The sequence below is a fragment of the Ovis aries genome, chromosome 3 (genome assembly GCF_016772045.2).
Source record: "Ovis aries strain OAR_USU_Benz2616 breed Rambouillet chromosome 3, ARS-UI_Ramb_v3.0, whole genome shotgun sequence".
In the NCBI taxonomy this organism is placed as follows: Eukaryota; Metazoa; Chordata; class Mammalia; order Artiodactyla; family Bovidae; genus Ovis; species Ovis aries.
This window is the reverse complement of record NC_056056.1, coordinates 21573005-21588267: the sequence shown is the minus strand read 5'-3', so window position 1 is coordinate 21588267 and position 15263 is coordinate 21573005. Positions and strand designations below refer to the sequence as shown.

Below are 15263 nucleotides of genomic sequence, written 5' to 3'. Positions count from 1 at the left end.
TTTGACTGAGCACATATAATAACTCCCACACTGGGTCTCGATGTATGGGATAAGAACCAGCAGGGAGGAAGCAAAGGGGTCTTCTGAAACTGGTTTCCCACCTATCCCACTCCTGTCTGGAGAATAAAATAACAAACAGTATCACAGTCCTTAGGCAGAGGGGGTAATTAGTGCCACCAAACAGAGTCCGATGGTCCCACTCATATTTCCATTTAGTATGGCAGTCTGCTTCCTACAGAACCAGAGTGACCCTGGGGAATGCCTACAGACCACCACAAGCTCAACCAATCATGAGCCTAAATCAGAGATGCTTTACCAGTTGTCACGTCTCTGCAAGAGCAGATTCAAATGGCCTTGGAGATATGCTACATGGCCATCAATTTGATAAACGCGATCTTTTTCATCCAAATCATGAAAGACAGAGAAAACAGTTGGCCCTGAGGTGAAATGGACAACAATGTATAATCACAGTTGATCCAGAGTCATATTAATGCTACTGCCTTCTCTCAGAACATAGTCTGAGGAGAGCAGAGCCATCTGGACCTCCCACCGGGCATCTTGTTCATCCATTACCTAGATAGCATTATGATGAGGAAGGATGAGCAAGAGTTGGCTAGCCTTATTAAGGTGCTTGTAATTTTAAAGGGTAGGAGATAAACCTTATGAAGATTCAGGGCCCTGCCACATCACCAAAGTTTTCAAAGATCCAATGGCTAGGAACATCATCTTCAAAGAAAAATTACCAATGGCTCCATCATTCATCCTGTACTTAGGAGAAGAAAGCATAGTGTCTTCTAGGTCTTCATGTAGAGGTAAGGTGTTGACAACTCATCACGGGATGAATTAAGAAGAGTTATGATGATGTCTTGGAGGATCCTGAAGGCATGGTCTGGGCTAAGGGTGTATGAGATTAAGGCCTTAAGAGTATAATTGAGGAGGCTCAGCCTGATGGTTCAGTCTCCTTTCTTCTTTCTCCCTCAATCTCTACCTGCTTCTCAGCTTCAGCTGAGGTCTCAGAACATAGGTTCCTGGATCAAGAGCTATGAGAGGACCTCGGAGGTGTCGCCTCATTGATAGAGCAGCTGTGCCTTGGGTTGGGAACCCCAGGGGCCACCCTCCACTGCTGCTGACTCACTTAGTTGAGTCCTATTTTGCCTTCACACTTAAAGCCACCTTAGAATGTTAATTTTTGTACCTACAAGATGTAGTATTGCTCAGGCCATCTGTCCTTATACAAGCACGTGTAGACTACTTCACAGCTGACACAGCATGGAAACTAATGAGAGATTAGTTATCCTCACAATAATCCTCTGTTCCTACTTCACGTATGAAAAGACTGAGATTCAACAAGTGACTTGTCATAGATCACACAGGAGACAAGGGACAGATTTTGTGAACCAAAACCTTCTAACTCCAAACTCTGTAGTTTTGTTTTATTACATCTGTGCATGCTAAGTCATTTCAGTTGTGTCTGACTCTGTGTGGTCCTATGGACTGTCGTAGCTCACAATGCTTCTCTGTCCATGGGATTCTCCAGGCAAGCATACTGGAGTGCATTGCCATTTCCTCCTCCAAGAGATCTTCCCAACCCAGACCAACTTCTCATCTGTTGTTTGTTGTTCAGTTGCTCAGTCATGTCTGATTCTTTGGGACTGCATGGACTGCAGTATGTCAGGCCTCCCTGTCCTTCACCAACTCCCAGAGCTTGCTCAAACTTGTGTTCATGGAGTCAATGATGCCATCCAACCACCTCGTCCTCTGTCATACCCTTCTCCTCCTGCCTTCAATCTTTCCCAGCATCAAGGTCTTTTCCAATGAGTCAGCTCTTCACATCAGATGACCAAAATATCAGAGCTTCAGCTTCGGCATCAGTCCTTCCATTTCATCTAGATGTCCATAATTCAAAAACTTCCACAGTCTTGGTGAGTAGAAGTTTCTTTCCCTTTCTTTAAACTGAGGTATAGTTGATTAACAATGTTGTGCTGGTTTCAACAAAGCCATTCAATTATACACACGCATACTCTTTTTCAGATTCCTATTAGAGGTTGCCTGCAATGGCACCCTACTCCAGTACTCTTGCCTGGAAAATCCCATGGAAGGAGGAGCCTGGCGGGCTGCAGTCCATGGGGTCGCTGAGAGTCGGGCACGACTGAGTGACTTCACTTTCCCTTTTCACTTTCATTCATTGGAGAAGGAAATGGCAACTCACTCCAGTATTCTTGCCTGGAGAATCCCAGGGACGGAGGAGCTTTGTAGGCTGCCATCTATGGAGTCGCACTGAGTCGGACACGACTGAAGTGACGCAGCAGCAGCAGCAGCACCCTGCATGCTAAGTCACTTCAGTCGTGTCTGACTCTGTGCAAGTCTATGGACTGTAGCAATCCAGGGTCCTCTGTTCATGAGATTCTCCAGGCAAGAATACTGGAGTGGGTTGCCATCATCTCCTCTAGGCGGTCTTTCCAACCCAGGAATTGAACCTGTGTCTCTTATGTCTCCTGCATTGGCAGGAGGGTTCTTTATGACTAGCGCCACCTGGGAAGCCCCTCATTATAGGTTATGACAAGATAATTAATATAGTTCCCTGTGCTATAGATCCTTGTTGTTCCATGTTCCTATCTATTTTACACATAGTACTATGCATAGTAGTGTGTATCTGTTAATCCCAGACTCCTAATTTATCCCTCCTCCCTCCCCCTAGAAGTTTCTTTTTTAGAAATGAAAGATAGTCCCTCAAAAGTTTTCTGTCCATATCTGGTTGAATTGTGATTAAGTTCAGGGAAAGGTGAAAACTTCATTTAGTCTCAGTGATATTCAACCCTTCTCTAGCCCCTTACCTCTGAAAGCTGCCAGAAAACGTTCTCCAATCGGTGGGAGAGGAGAGGGGGGTGCTGGCCACAACTTCCAGGCTTTAATATTCAGGTCTCTGAGCTGAAAGACTTCAAGGTTTCCTCTGACAGCATGGAGTGGCTTTGGAGACTGTGAAACCCGGGTTCAAACAGAAGACTTGACGTCAACTGGATGGCATCATTCAGTTAATCTCTTAGAGGCTCCCTTTACTCATTTGTAAAACTTGCTGCCCATCTTGAAAGGCTTATCAATAGATTGAATAGGTGGTGTGGGTTCCTATTTCCTCCTTCCTTTGTCTCTAATTTGTTTCAAGTTTGGTTTCTAGTAGTGTTGGTATAGATACAGATATAGATGAACAGATCTAGACATACACACCCAAGGACTCAAGGTCACAGAAACAACAGACCCAACAGGAATCATCCATGGGCTCAGCAAGGGACTCCATCTCCAAAGCTGAGCTGTATGTGTGTGGGTGCTCAGTTGCTTCAATTGTGCCAGACTCTTTGCGATCCAATAGACTGTAGCCTGCCAAGCTCCTCTGTCCGTGGAATTCTCCAGGCAAGAATACTGGAGTGGGTAGCCATTCCCTTCTCCAGAGGATCTTTCTGACCCAGGGATTAAACCTGGGTCCCCTGCATTGCAGGCAGATTCTTTACTGTCTGAGAATCATTTACCTGGGAGTTACCTGGCCTTTATCTGCTGTTACAACACTGGACAATTACCTGACTTGTAAATATGGAAGTATCTAAAGGCAGATGAGTAACAAAACTTTGGCTTAGACATTTGATATCTTGATATACACATAATTTACAATTATTTCAGAGGATCATCTGATACCCATTAAATAATGGTCACTAGATTAATCACAGAGGAGAATGGACTGAGTTAGGGGAAAAGGCCACTGTGAAGGACCTAAGGTCAAAGTGAACAGAGCTGGGTGAATAATAAATCCCCTGAAGTTTGTAAGGGATGACCCAGAGACCCAGCTCATTCATACCTTGGTCCTCCAGTTCAGAGTCCATTACCCACTCTCAGTGTGGGCTCTGGGAATGCCTTGGACTTCACTGGACCTTGGTTGCTTTACCAAAGCTGCGCTGGCAACTCTTAATCAAGAGCTAGACTTGACAATAATTCTCAAGCACATCTGGAAGCCGAAACTTCATCCTCCTCCCTGTACGTCTACGTGAGAACTAGACACGTCTAAGACTGAAAGCTGGAGCTGCTTTGGTTGTGGCAGGGGAGGGGGCTCAGTGGGTCCCTGTCACCTCTTTTTGATGGCACTTGATAAATTCTTGACTCCAGGGCCATCCCCAGTTGTAAGAACTCCACCTCATTATGCCCTTGGCTGCTATTACCACAGTCTCTGGGTCAGCCTGGCTCAGGACTACGCCTCTGACCTGCCACACCTCATCTCAGTTAATCCTCACAACACCCTTGGTCCTTATAAAAGTGATTTACCCGGTCATGGCCAATGGAAGGGTGAGGACACAGAGCCTGGTTCACTACCCGCCCCTGCCCCAGCCTCTGCCTCCACTCCCAGTGGCCTGGGCCCTGGCCCTACCCCAGGACTGGGTTAAGTAGCAAAGGCATGAAGTATCTATCCCCAAAGGCAAGCTCGAATAAAGATTTCTGCTGGCTAAGGCTTGAAATGTTAAGAAAAAGGAAGCTTGCTGATTCTGGGTCCCTACCACGGTGGAAGCTTTCATCTAGAGGCTGGAAGTGTGTGTGCCAACAACTCTCTCCCCCCAGCAACCACACATGGGAAGGTTTGACAGAACGCAATTCAAACAGGCACTCATTAGGCAGCAGGCCCACTTCTGCTTAATCACAGGCAGTGAAAGAGCAAAGAATTTGGATCAGCCTTTCTGGGTCCTAGCAAAAGCCACTTCTGGTGGGCTCCAGTCCTTGCAAAGGCTGTTTCCTAATGATGCACCCTCTAGAAGGGCTGGAAAGAAATTCAGCAGCATATAGAGGCCCTCAGCATGGACTTCCCAGGTGGTACTAGTGGTAAAGAATCCCCCTGCCAATGCAGGAGACCCAAGAGACACCAGTTTGATCCCTGGCTCGGGAAGATCAAATTAAACATCAATGAACCATTGTTTACTGAACACTCACCATGTGCCAGGCACAGGGACAGGTGCTGCTGGGGATACAGAGGTGATGTCACTGGATGATAAGCTCTTTGTGAAGTTAGAAGATGGGACCAATCGACTAGAAAGCCTCCTCTTCTGCCATATGTCCTTCCAAATGCCACAAAACCACACCTTTGCAAGGACTTTGATGAACTCCATCCATAGCTTGGCACTGAGGACTAGATTCTTCTATCACACAGTTCCCTCTGCTTAGAGTAGTGCTGTTTCTCTTCCTTCAATACCCAAAGTCCTTCTGGATTGATTCAGTGGCCACCCCTTCCAGGACACAAACTGACAGCCGTAGTCAGGTGGGGCACCCAACCTAACGGCTGCCATGAACCTGTTTACTCACCACGTGATGCTGCCTACTGTCTGTCTGTTTCCATGTCTGTTTTCCCAGCCTGCACAGAAATGACAGAGGCACCGAATAAACGCTTCAGGATTGAATTGACCCTCTCTGGGCTGGAGGTATGTCTCTTAAATCAGGTCTACAGTGCATAGGATTGCTGAGAGCCCACCTATCTCTGATAACCCTAACACGTGGATCTTTGACCTAGAGAAAGGCTGCTGGCAGGACATTCACTTCTGGGAGCCAGGTGGTCTCCTCCTTGATGATTTCCAATCAGGTTTGCAGGGGAAACTGTTTTTCTTGGGAGCCATGTGGAATCCTGCATTACTTGAGACCGAGGTAAGTCTCACTCCTCCAGTTACTTTTACAGTTGCCCTTAGAATCTCTGGGCTTTAAAATCTTAGAAAGCATAGCCAGCTTGGGATTCACTGGACTTGGGGTTCACTCCTCACTCACCTAAAGGTGGTTTCACGTTGGGTTATAAACTGTCTGGGCTGATTTCCTCACCTGTAATAGGAACATAATGCATGCCTCCGGAAGTGTGAATACAGTGAGATATTCCACCTAAATCAGCCAGCACATGCCCACACCATGTATATTGCTTTGTATACACAGTGATAGTGATTCACTCACAAAGGAGTGTTGACCTAAGAGAATGGGTGAGTTCCTGGCTGGTGGGAGGTTAGAGTTTGAGGCTGGTGGGGCTCAAATCCCGGACAGCAGAAAAATCATCATTTGCCAGACCCCACGAGTTTAGTTAAATACGCACAATTTTATTGATTGAAGAGATTAGGACAAAAACATTAAACCGAATACAGGACAAAGCACCAGAGGCCATAGATTCCCACCATGCATGTCACCAATCTTTCCTCCAACAAGGTACTTAAAAAATAAGGGAGAGGGAAGAAAAACAGGTCCTTCTTGACTCAGCCCCATCTTCAGAATGTAAAAAACCCTCTCTCCTTTTTTATCTCCTATTATCAAAATAGAATCCAGAGCAAATCCATGGCCTCCTTGTCTCCTGACGATGAATGGTTAAGCCGCCCTCCTGGGAATGAGGCCGGGTTCCTGCTAAGTAGGAATAGAGCATCCAAGGTCTGCACATACATGCCACATACTATAATGAAGCACAGATTCAAGTAACATTTACATACTAGAGTCCACGTGTCACCTACCCAAAAACATGACCATTTCACAAAACATATACAGGCAGTAAAATCCGAACAACTGAGGTACTGGAAACACAAATATTGATGCCAAAAGAGTTCTGTATCATACAGCAATATAGAAGAGCCATAACAGAAAAAAAAAAAGAAAAGAAAAGAAAAGAAAAACATTTGCCACTCGAAATCAAGTAAAGCTATCTAGAAAAGCCAAATAAAAGGTTATTTCAGGGACAGAAATACTCAAACAAAGAAAAAAATATATATATAAATGTTAACTACAGCATGTAACATGTTACCCAAGTTAACCCGTAATTGAAGTACTGGCTTAATACATCACAATGTGACATTTTCCTTAATAAATAGAAGAGTTCTTGAAAAATACAAAGGTGCATATGGGGATAGAGAGCTGTATTTTTTGTTGTTGTTTTTTTTTTTAATATCATCCTAGCTTTCAGCTTATTTTCCTTCCTGCTTGTCTCAACTGAGGGTTTTTGTCCAAACCAGAGGGCCTCCCAAGCTACAAGGATCATATTCCATAAAGAAAATGCAATAGCTGCCCTGTATTTCATACATGTGGGACAACCTGCTTCATTTCATGAGTTGTCAATAAAGCAAAGACAAAATGTTTAGTTGAGATCAGAGTGTTACAAGAGCTTCAGACTCCAACAGCATCTGGAATCTCACTCCATCACTAACATCTCAGCAAACAGGCATGCCTGTGATGCAGCCCTCGTCATTCACCAGAAAAAATAATAATAATAATAATAAAATTAAAGAGTTGAATTTTTCTTTTCCTTTCATTTTTCTTTCTTTAAACTATGATAGCAATGATGCATCTGGAAGTTTGACTTCTAAGAGCTTCCTGCCACAAACCAATTGACAGAAAACAGAATACTGGGTTAAAGGACAGGTTTGATTCCCCCCCCCCCCCCTTCAGGGAGCAAAGCACTAAACGTGTCATTTCCTGACCAGGATATTCAATAGTTTATTTAGAAGAAATGAGTTGAAGAGCGCAATTAGGAGACACAAACTGGACTTTTATTTTCTTTTAGTTTTAGCACCCAGGTTTCACATCAGTCTGTGTGCACCGAATTTTTATTTAATGAACCCCGTGAATTATCAGATAGGTGGCTGGCTTGTTTAAAAAGAAAATAAAAAACAAAAAACCCTTGGCCAATGGTACCTTCCCTGAATCATGACAAGAAGTTAAATGCTAACAGTGCGATGCCAAGATGTGTGTTTGAGGCAGAGTTTTGATTCTATCAAGATTTGCAACTATTTGGAACAAAATGGAAAGGGGGATAGGCGGAAGCAGCCCAGCTGACAGGGGTGGTCTCCCGGGGTGGGGGTTCCGTCGGGCGAGAGAAGCTCCAGGGGGCTCCTGCTCGCCCGACAGGACCCTGGAGCCCGCCTCCATCCCGCATCTCTGGCCCCCATGCTACATGTTCAGTCAGCTCCTTGACGGTTTTCCTTCTTTGAACCAAGAAGCCTGAGTGTCCGTGTCCCTCCTGCTACCAAGCCAGGCGATACGTGTTCCCTGGAAGAACTCCTCTCCGCTGCCCTCTCTCTCTCGCTTCTGGTACCTGCTAAGTCCCCGTGGGGCATGAGCTCAGTTAAAGAAAGGGTCCAAGGTCTCCTCCATGTTGACATCCGGCACCAGCTGATCAGACACTTCCTTAGCACCATATCCTGAATTCGAGACGCTAAAATCTGTAGAAAACCAAGGATGGTCCAGAATCTCCTGGGAGGTCAGCCGCTCCGAGGGCTCCCGCCGCAGGATGCTCCGGATGAGGCACTTGGCCTTGGGCGACAGAGTCTCTGGAATGTTGAACTGGCCACGCCGGATCTTGCTGAAGAGAGAACTGGGCTCAATGTCATGGAAAGGGTACCGCCCAACCAGCATGGTGTAGAGCATCACTCCCAGGCTCCACACGTCAGCTGCTTTGCCCGAGTAGCTGCCATTGGTGTTCAAGATCTCCGGGCTGACATACGCTGGGCAGCCGTGCTTGTCGGAGAGTGAGTCGTCATCTCCCCGCAGAATATAGGCGTCTTCCAGGCTTTCCAGCTTGACCCGAGTCCTGCAAGAAAGGGAGCAAAACATGAGCTTGTAAGGATGCTCTGAGCCCCAGGAGTCCCATCATTATGTCACAGCTTCCGTTTGAACGTTTCCAAAGCCTCGTATTCATTCATTGGACCAGCCAAACACTGTTTACTGGGCACCTTCTAGGTGGCGAGACCCTGCTTCAGAGCTGGGGAGCCAGGAGGCAAAGAATTTGCCTGAAACTTTTGATCCACTGGGGGACTGAAACCTTCAGCAGGTAGACAAATCACAAATAGATTATTACCACCTCAACTTAATGGTAATGATGGGGAGTCACAAGATTTGAACTCAGATCCAACCAGCTAGGAAACTCACACAGTCTCTGTCCATAGCTTCCAGCAAACTTGTGACTAACATAATACAACACAGGAGCCAGGATCTTTCATTCAACAGTTTTGCTTCCTTTCAACACTCCTTTACTTAGACGTAGAGGATTTTCCTAACCCATTTTACAGAGAAGAACACGGAAGCGTAGAGAATTTAAGTAACTTACCTAAAGCTATCTGGTTGGGAAACAGAAAAAAGTTGACCTCACATCTTCCTAAGTCAACCTGGTGCTCTCTCCACACCAAAATGCCTCTCTTAGGACACAGGCAGAGCCAGAAAATGTTCCCTAGAAATGCATTCCATCACTTTGTCCTTCCAAAGCCAACATTCTCATCTTCTTTCCAAGCCCACCCTCTTCCCAAGATTTCCTGTTGAATCTGTGTCCTGTCCCGCCCATCACACTCCTAGGGTCTGGTCCTGGACCTAGTACGCAAGCTACTTGGGTTACCTAGAGTCTCCACTTGGGCCACACATATGTGATTCTGCCTCACATGGGTACATGAGTGTGTGTGTGTGTGAATCTTCTCCCCATCAGTTAAGGACCACTGAGCTCACTGATGAATGCAGGACCCTCCTAGGTATGATGGGGAAGAAGAGAGGTATAGAAATCCCTCATTGAACTCAGTCTCCAGAGCCTAGCACTCAGGGTTACACAGAAGGGCTTGATATCACCATTAAGTACCAAATAAATATATGCTCAGTACCCCCAAGCTCCTAGCTTTGCATTCCTTCCTTATCCCAGAGACCTCTGAAGAATCCCTGTGCTCCTGCCTCATTGCTCTCTGAGTGCAAAGTTAGGTGTTATTACCTTTCAGTGCCTAAAACCAACACCCTCCTCCATTCTCCTGGCCAGAATTCCACCACTGCAAAGTTCCCGCAGTTCTCAGGCCCCATCAACTCAGTTAATCCCATTCCATCACACAGGTGATGCCATGCATGGAACCTGAGGCAGGGAGGAGGGGCTGGAGTTAGGGGTTGGGACCACACAGGTGGTACCGATGAGCACTTAGGAGGTCAGTGGCATTCCTATCCGTTGTTTCTTTCATCTCTAAAGTGCCCACCAAAGCATCGCCCCTGTTGCCCTAAGGTGTCATGAGGCACAAATGAGGAGAGAATAGGAGAATTGGAGAAGCCACAGTAAGGCTTCAGTCCTAAATCAGAGTTTATGACCAGATCCATCCACTACTGTTTCTCTTTCTTTCTCCAACTGTAGGTCTTAGCCTTGCAGGACTGTCACCGCAGCTCCTCAGAAAGCCACAGAAGGGAAGTGAGGCTCAAATTAATCCAAGGAGCACTGCTGGGAGCTGCGTAGAGCATAAGGTCGGCTAAAACCCTGCACGGATTCTCAGATGCCATATTTGAAGTCCAGGAGTTTCCAAGCCCAAAGGGTGACTGACTTCCTCCTTGTTCTCATTTCCATCAACAAGGAAACATACCTGTGATCACTGGAAAAGGTACTAGACTAGGAGCTAGGGGAGAAGAGTCCAGGCCAGACTACATCTCTCACCTGCTGTGTGGCTGTGAGTGAGTCACTAAACTTCTCTGTTCTCAACCTTAAAGCAGAGTGTTGAATAGGACAGTCTTTTTAAATTATTATTATTTTAATTTTTTAAATTGTGGTATAATATATGTAATGAAGAAAACTGAGCACCAAAGAACTGATGCTTTTGAACTGTGGTGTTAGAGCAGACTCTTGAGAGTCCCTTGGACTGGAGGTAGATCCAACCAGTCCATCCTGGAGGAAATCACTGGAAGGACTGATGTTGAAGCTGAAACTCCAATACTTTGGCCACCTGATTTGAGGAACTGACTCACTAGAAAAGACTCATGCTGGGAAAAACTGAAGGCGGAGGAGAAGGGGATGACAGACGATGAGATGGTTGGATGGCATCACTGACTCAACGGACATGAGTTTGAGCAAGCTCTGAGAGTTGGTGATGGGGCAGGGAGGCCTGGCGTGCTGCATGCAGTCCATAGGGTTGCAAAGACTGAGTGACTGCACTGAACTGACTGAATATATATAAGATACAATTTGCTATTTTAACCATTTTAAGTTTACAGTTCAGTAGCATTAAGTATTGATATATGCACACAGCTGTGTGTCCATCTGGACAAGACAGTCTTGAAGTCTCTGCCAATTTTAACATTCTGGGCTTCTATGTAGTACATTGCAACACATCTTCTTTATCTGCTCGCCCATATTCTATTTATAATCTGTAGTGTATGTGCCCTTCTCTTCCCCCTTTAGTCGATCTGTAAAAATAGGAAGGGTCTGGATGTGTTGATCCGGAATTGAGTGGATTAAAAGCAAATCTCTTCTTCCTTTTGCTTCTTCTAATCTAAGGTGGCAGGTGGCGCTGACTCACACCAGCCCCACTAGATGGTTGAAGACTGGAGGTGAGCTGGTAAAACCCATGGGGTGGAGAGGACGGGGCACAAACCACAGGCCCAGGTGGGTTCTCACCACAGGTTCCCCTGCCCCACCCTCACCAGCAGCTGCTCCTGCCCAGCTTCGGGACCCACCGGGCTCTCCACCTTCAAGTTCACAGCCTGGGCAGCAGAGTAGCTGTGGGGATAATCATCCCAGTGGAAATAATAATAATAAGCCCTCGCATCTGTATGACAAGGGGTGATGGTCCAGTGGAATGAGACTCAGAATCAGATTTGGTTTTGGAGCTGGGTTTCTCTGCCAAAACCCTCCAATGCCATCTCAGCTCATTCAAGTGGGTGCCCATCTTCGCCAAGGCTTCGGCCGAGCAGCCCCTCTCCCTTCCAGCCCCTGCACCATTCTTCACATATACCAACCAACAACAGTCCTTCCTGGGGCCTTTGCACACACCCCTCACCTCCAGCCCCTTGTCCAGAATGGTCTTCTGCAAAACTCAGTTTTTTCAGGTCTTTGCTTGGTAGTGAAGTCTCTCAGTCGTGTCCAACTCTTTGCAACCCCATGGGCTGTAGCCCACCAGGCTCTCCATCCATGGGATTTTCCAGGCAAGAGTACTGGAGTGGGTTGCCATTTCCTTCAAATGTACTTTATTAAAGAGACCTTGCCTGACCCTCCTGTTCCAAAGGAGCACTCCCACACCACAATGCCATATCCCCTTCGTTACCACCTGGAACTGTAGGTATTTACATGTCTACAGTTCTGTGTGTATACTCTATGTGTTATGATTCCCGTGGTCATTTCAGGGTCATCACCTCATCCCTCACCTCCAGGGGCCCTTGGGCAGGTGGCTGGTCACTCTGAGTATAAAAAACACCACCTGTGCTTCCTGAGGTAACTCCAGCCCCTAGACTTTTTCTTTTTCTTTTCTTTTCTTTTTTTTTTTTTTTTTTTTTGTTCCTGGCACCCAACAGACACCCAGTCCCTCAATCCAAGAATGAAAGGGACCGTCAAGCTGTAGACCCCAGGAGTATCTGTGTGCTACCTTTAAAGGAACAATGGCCCCTGCTCTGGGTAAAGGAAGAAAACTTTCCTAGGAGTAAGTGGAGGAAAAGTGAAGACTATATGGAGGGCCAGCTTTATAAATTATTGGTACACTATCTCAGGTGCCTTTGGAGTAAGGCTGGGAGGGAGCTGTGGCTTCTTTCCGAAGACAGACTTAACTACCTCGAGCAGTTCATGCTAAGCCAACCCTAAAGCCATTTTTCATTCTCATTCCTTCCCGGGTCACAACCCTAGATTCTGACTTTCTCCTTCACCCAATCATCCCCACAGCCCCTCCTACGAGCAGCAGTGACCCCACTTTCATCCTCATCCCTCTTCTAGAACCCTCCTCCACATCACAGACAAGACCCATGCCTAAGGTCTCCATCTTGTCATTAACCCCTTTCCCGGAGTTCGCGTCTCTCCTCCCCCGACTCAAAAAGAGGGCTTGAAAGCCATGCAAACACCTCATGAATTTGAGTGCTATTAATATAGAAATAAAAAACACCCACGTGCTGCTGCATTTCCGTTGCCCCTAAGCTGATCCACGGCCGCTTCATCCCCCTGCCTTCAGAGGCTGAGCCTCCGGCGGGAGGGTCTGGAGCTGTGGTCACATCGGGTTCAGTGTGGCCTGTGGTGACACAGCCACAAGGAAGCCAGGCCAGTTCAGGGTCTTAAAGCCAGAGACCTGGGTTCGAATTCTGGCTTAGGCAAAAATACTAAGTACAAAATACCAAACACCGTCTATGCATTGAAGCGTGAGTGGGCATCTACATATATTTTCTCTTCAAAACATATAAAGTCAATTTCCAGGGCATGAATTATTCTTCCTTTGCGTGGACACTGAACCTAATGCTCAGAGAGGGTAGGTCAGCTCCTCTGGCGGGAAGGCTAGCTAAAGGCCAAGTGCTCGCCTCTCGCTGCGCTGGAAGCTCAGGTCAGCCCGCTATCACCTGAGCACTTGGCGGAGGAAACCAACCGAGGTTGGCTGGGTCAGTGAGGGGCCTTGAAGGCGGGCAGCATGCATGCGCCCCAGGGTCAGGCAGCAGGCTGCTTCTGCGCAAGCGTGCAGGAATCCCCCAGGGGTAGGAAGAAGCCTAGGAAAGGATGGGGAGGAAATGCAGCAGTGCAGGCATTCTTCTGACCTTGCCTGCCTCTGGGAACATCCTGAACTTGTTTACATCACTCCCAGGCAAAGGTCGAGGCAAGAAGTCTGGATTACATCTGTAAACAAGGACCTTCCGGGGTGCCCCCGGGTCGCGGGCCCGAGCTGGGCTAGAATTCCACCTCTGGTCCCCACCGATGCCCGACATAACTACAGGGCCCTTCAGAAGGTCTCTGGGGCTCAGCTTCCCCACCCCTGGGCACAGGGGGCGGGCCTCACCCTCTCGTCTCAGGAATGTTGCGGGAAGGCTTGGCAGAGCCCCGGCACCTGTCAGAGTGGGAGGAAGTGAATGAAAACAATCATTCAGCTTCTGAGGCCCCGTGATCAATCTGGGCTTTAGGAATTTCCAGGCAGAGAAATCAATTTTCATGAAACAGCAGGAACATCGGTGACGGTCCAAGTTATTCAAATGAAACTACGCACTGTAGATTCAGACAAGTCACACCCATAGTCTCAGTTTTTGTGAAGGTTGTAAATGAAACAGTGCAAGTACAGTATCTGTCAAAGAACCTAGAACAGTAAATCTGCAAAAAAATGGTGGAAACTCTAACTGACCACCTTATAAGCTCTCCCCCGCCCCCTTCAGCCCCAAAGCCTAGAGGGAAGATAGATGAATAAGCAGAATAGGCAGAATGAAATAGATGTGAATTCCGTGCCCCATTCCTTCCTGGGCCTTTGCACTTTTTTTTCCCTCTTGTCTAGAATGTTCTTCCCACAAATATGTGCCCAGCTCACTCCTGCTCACATCATTCAGTACCAAGTTGATCAGAATGGGCTTCATGGAGGTGGTTAAGACTAGAGACGGCTCACGGAGAATACGGAGAATGGTAGAGATCTGTGTGACCAAAGAGCTGCAAATGAGTGGTTATCTCCTGCAGCTTCTTGGAGGAGGGAGCCCTGAGTCACGGGCCCCAGGGAGGGTTGATCTGGCCGACAAGCTGCCATCTCTGTGTGCATTCGGCAACCTGTCCATGGCGTAGACGGGAAAAGCCTGCTTTGCTCACGACCTCTGAATGAACAAAGCTTACAGGGGGGCAGCCTGTGCTGAAGGAGCAGCCCCAGCCCAGCATCAGGGCTACGTCCTCAGATGCTGAGCCAGGTGAGGAAGCCAGAACCAGTAGGGTGCATGAGGTTCCACGCCCCACCCCGACGGAGCAGCCGAACCAGCCTTGAAAGCTCTGACCCCATGTCCTACCCACGCTTCCCGGAGGCTTGAGTGGCTCTCTCTGGGTCACTAAATCGACCTCAGCTTCAGTTTCTCTTCTATAAAATGAGAACCAGTTGTGTGTGTGCGTGCGTGCATGCGTGCATGCGTGCGTGTGTTGCGCTCAGTCATGTCTCACTCTCTTGTGACCCCACAGACTGCAGCCTGCCAGGCTCCTCCATCCATGGAAGTGGGTTGCCACTTCCTCTTCCAGGGGATCTTCCCAACCCAGGGATCAAACCTGTGTCTCCTGAAGTGGCATGGCAGGTGAGTTCCTTACCACTGTGCCACCTGAGAAGCCCGAGAACCAGTCATACATGGCCCGCAAAGGGCTCTTCTGGCTTCAAATTTCCTGATTTTATAACTTTCCTTTAACTCTTAAGCTATAGGGACTGCAACCCTTCCTATCTAACATCCTGACACTAATGTAGTATTTATATACTAGTAACAACAATAGCAACCATGAATTAAACAGCTACAAAACACTGAGATTATTTTCGGTCTACATGTCTATTTTCCATAACAAAACTGAAAGGCAAATATTA

At 47.2% G+C, this 15263-nt stretch overlaps 1 protein-coding gene across 1 annotated transcript in view; it reads right to left on the bottom strand.

Moving 5' to 3' along the window:
- Positions 1–6080: 6080 nt before the first annotated feature.
- The window catches only part of TRIB2 (tribbles pseudokinase 2), a 29382-nt gene continuing 20199 nt past the window's right edge, over positions 6081–15263 (bottom strand). The window contains exon 3 of the mRNA XM_042245801.2: positions 6081–8572. Coding sequence (XP_042101735.1) covers positions 8104–8572 — 469 coding nt within the window. The 3' untranslated portion in view covers positions 6081–8103. The remainder of the gene's footprint in view (positions 8573–15263) is intronic.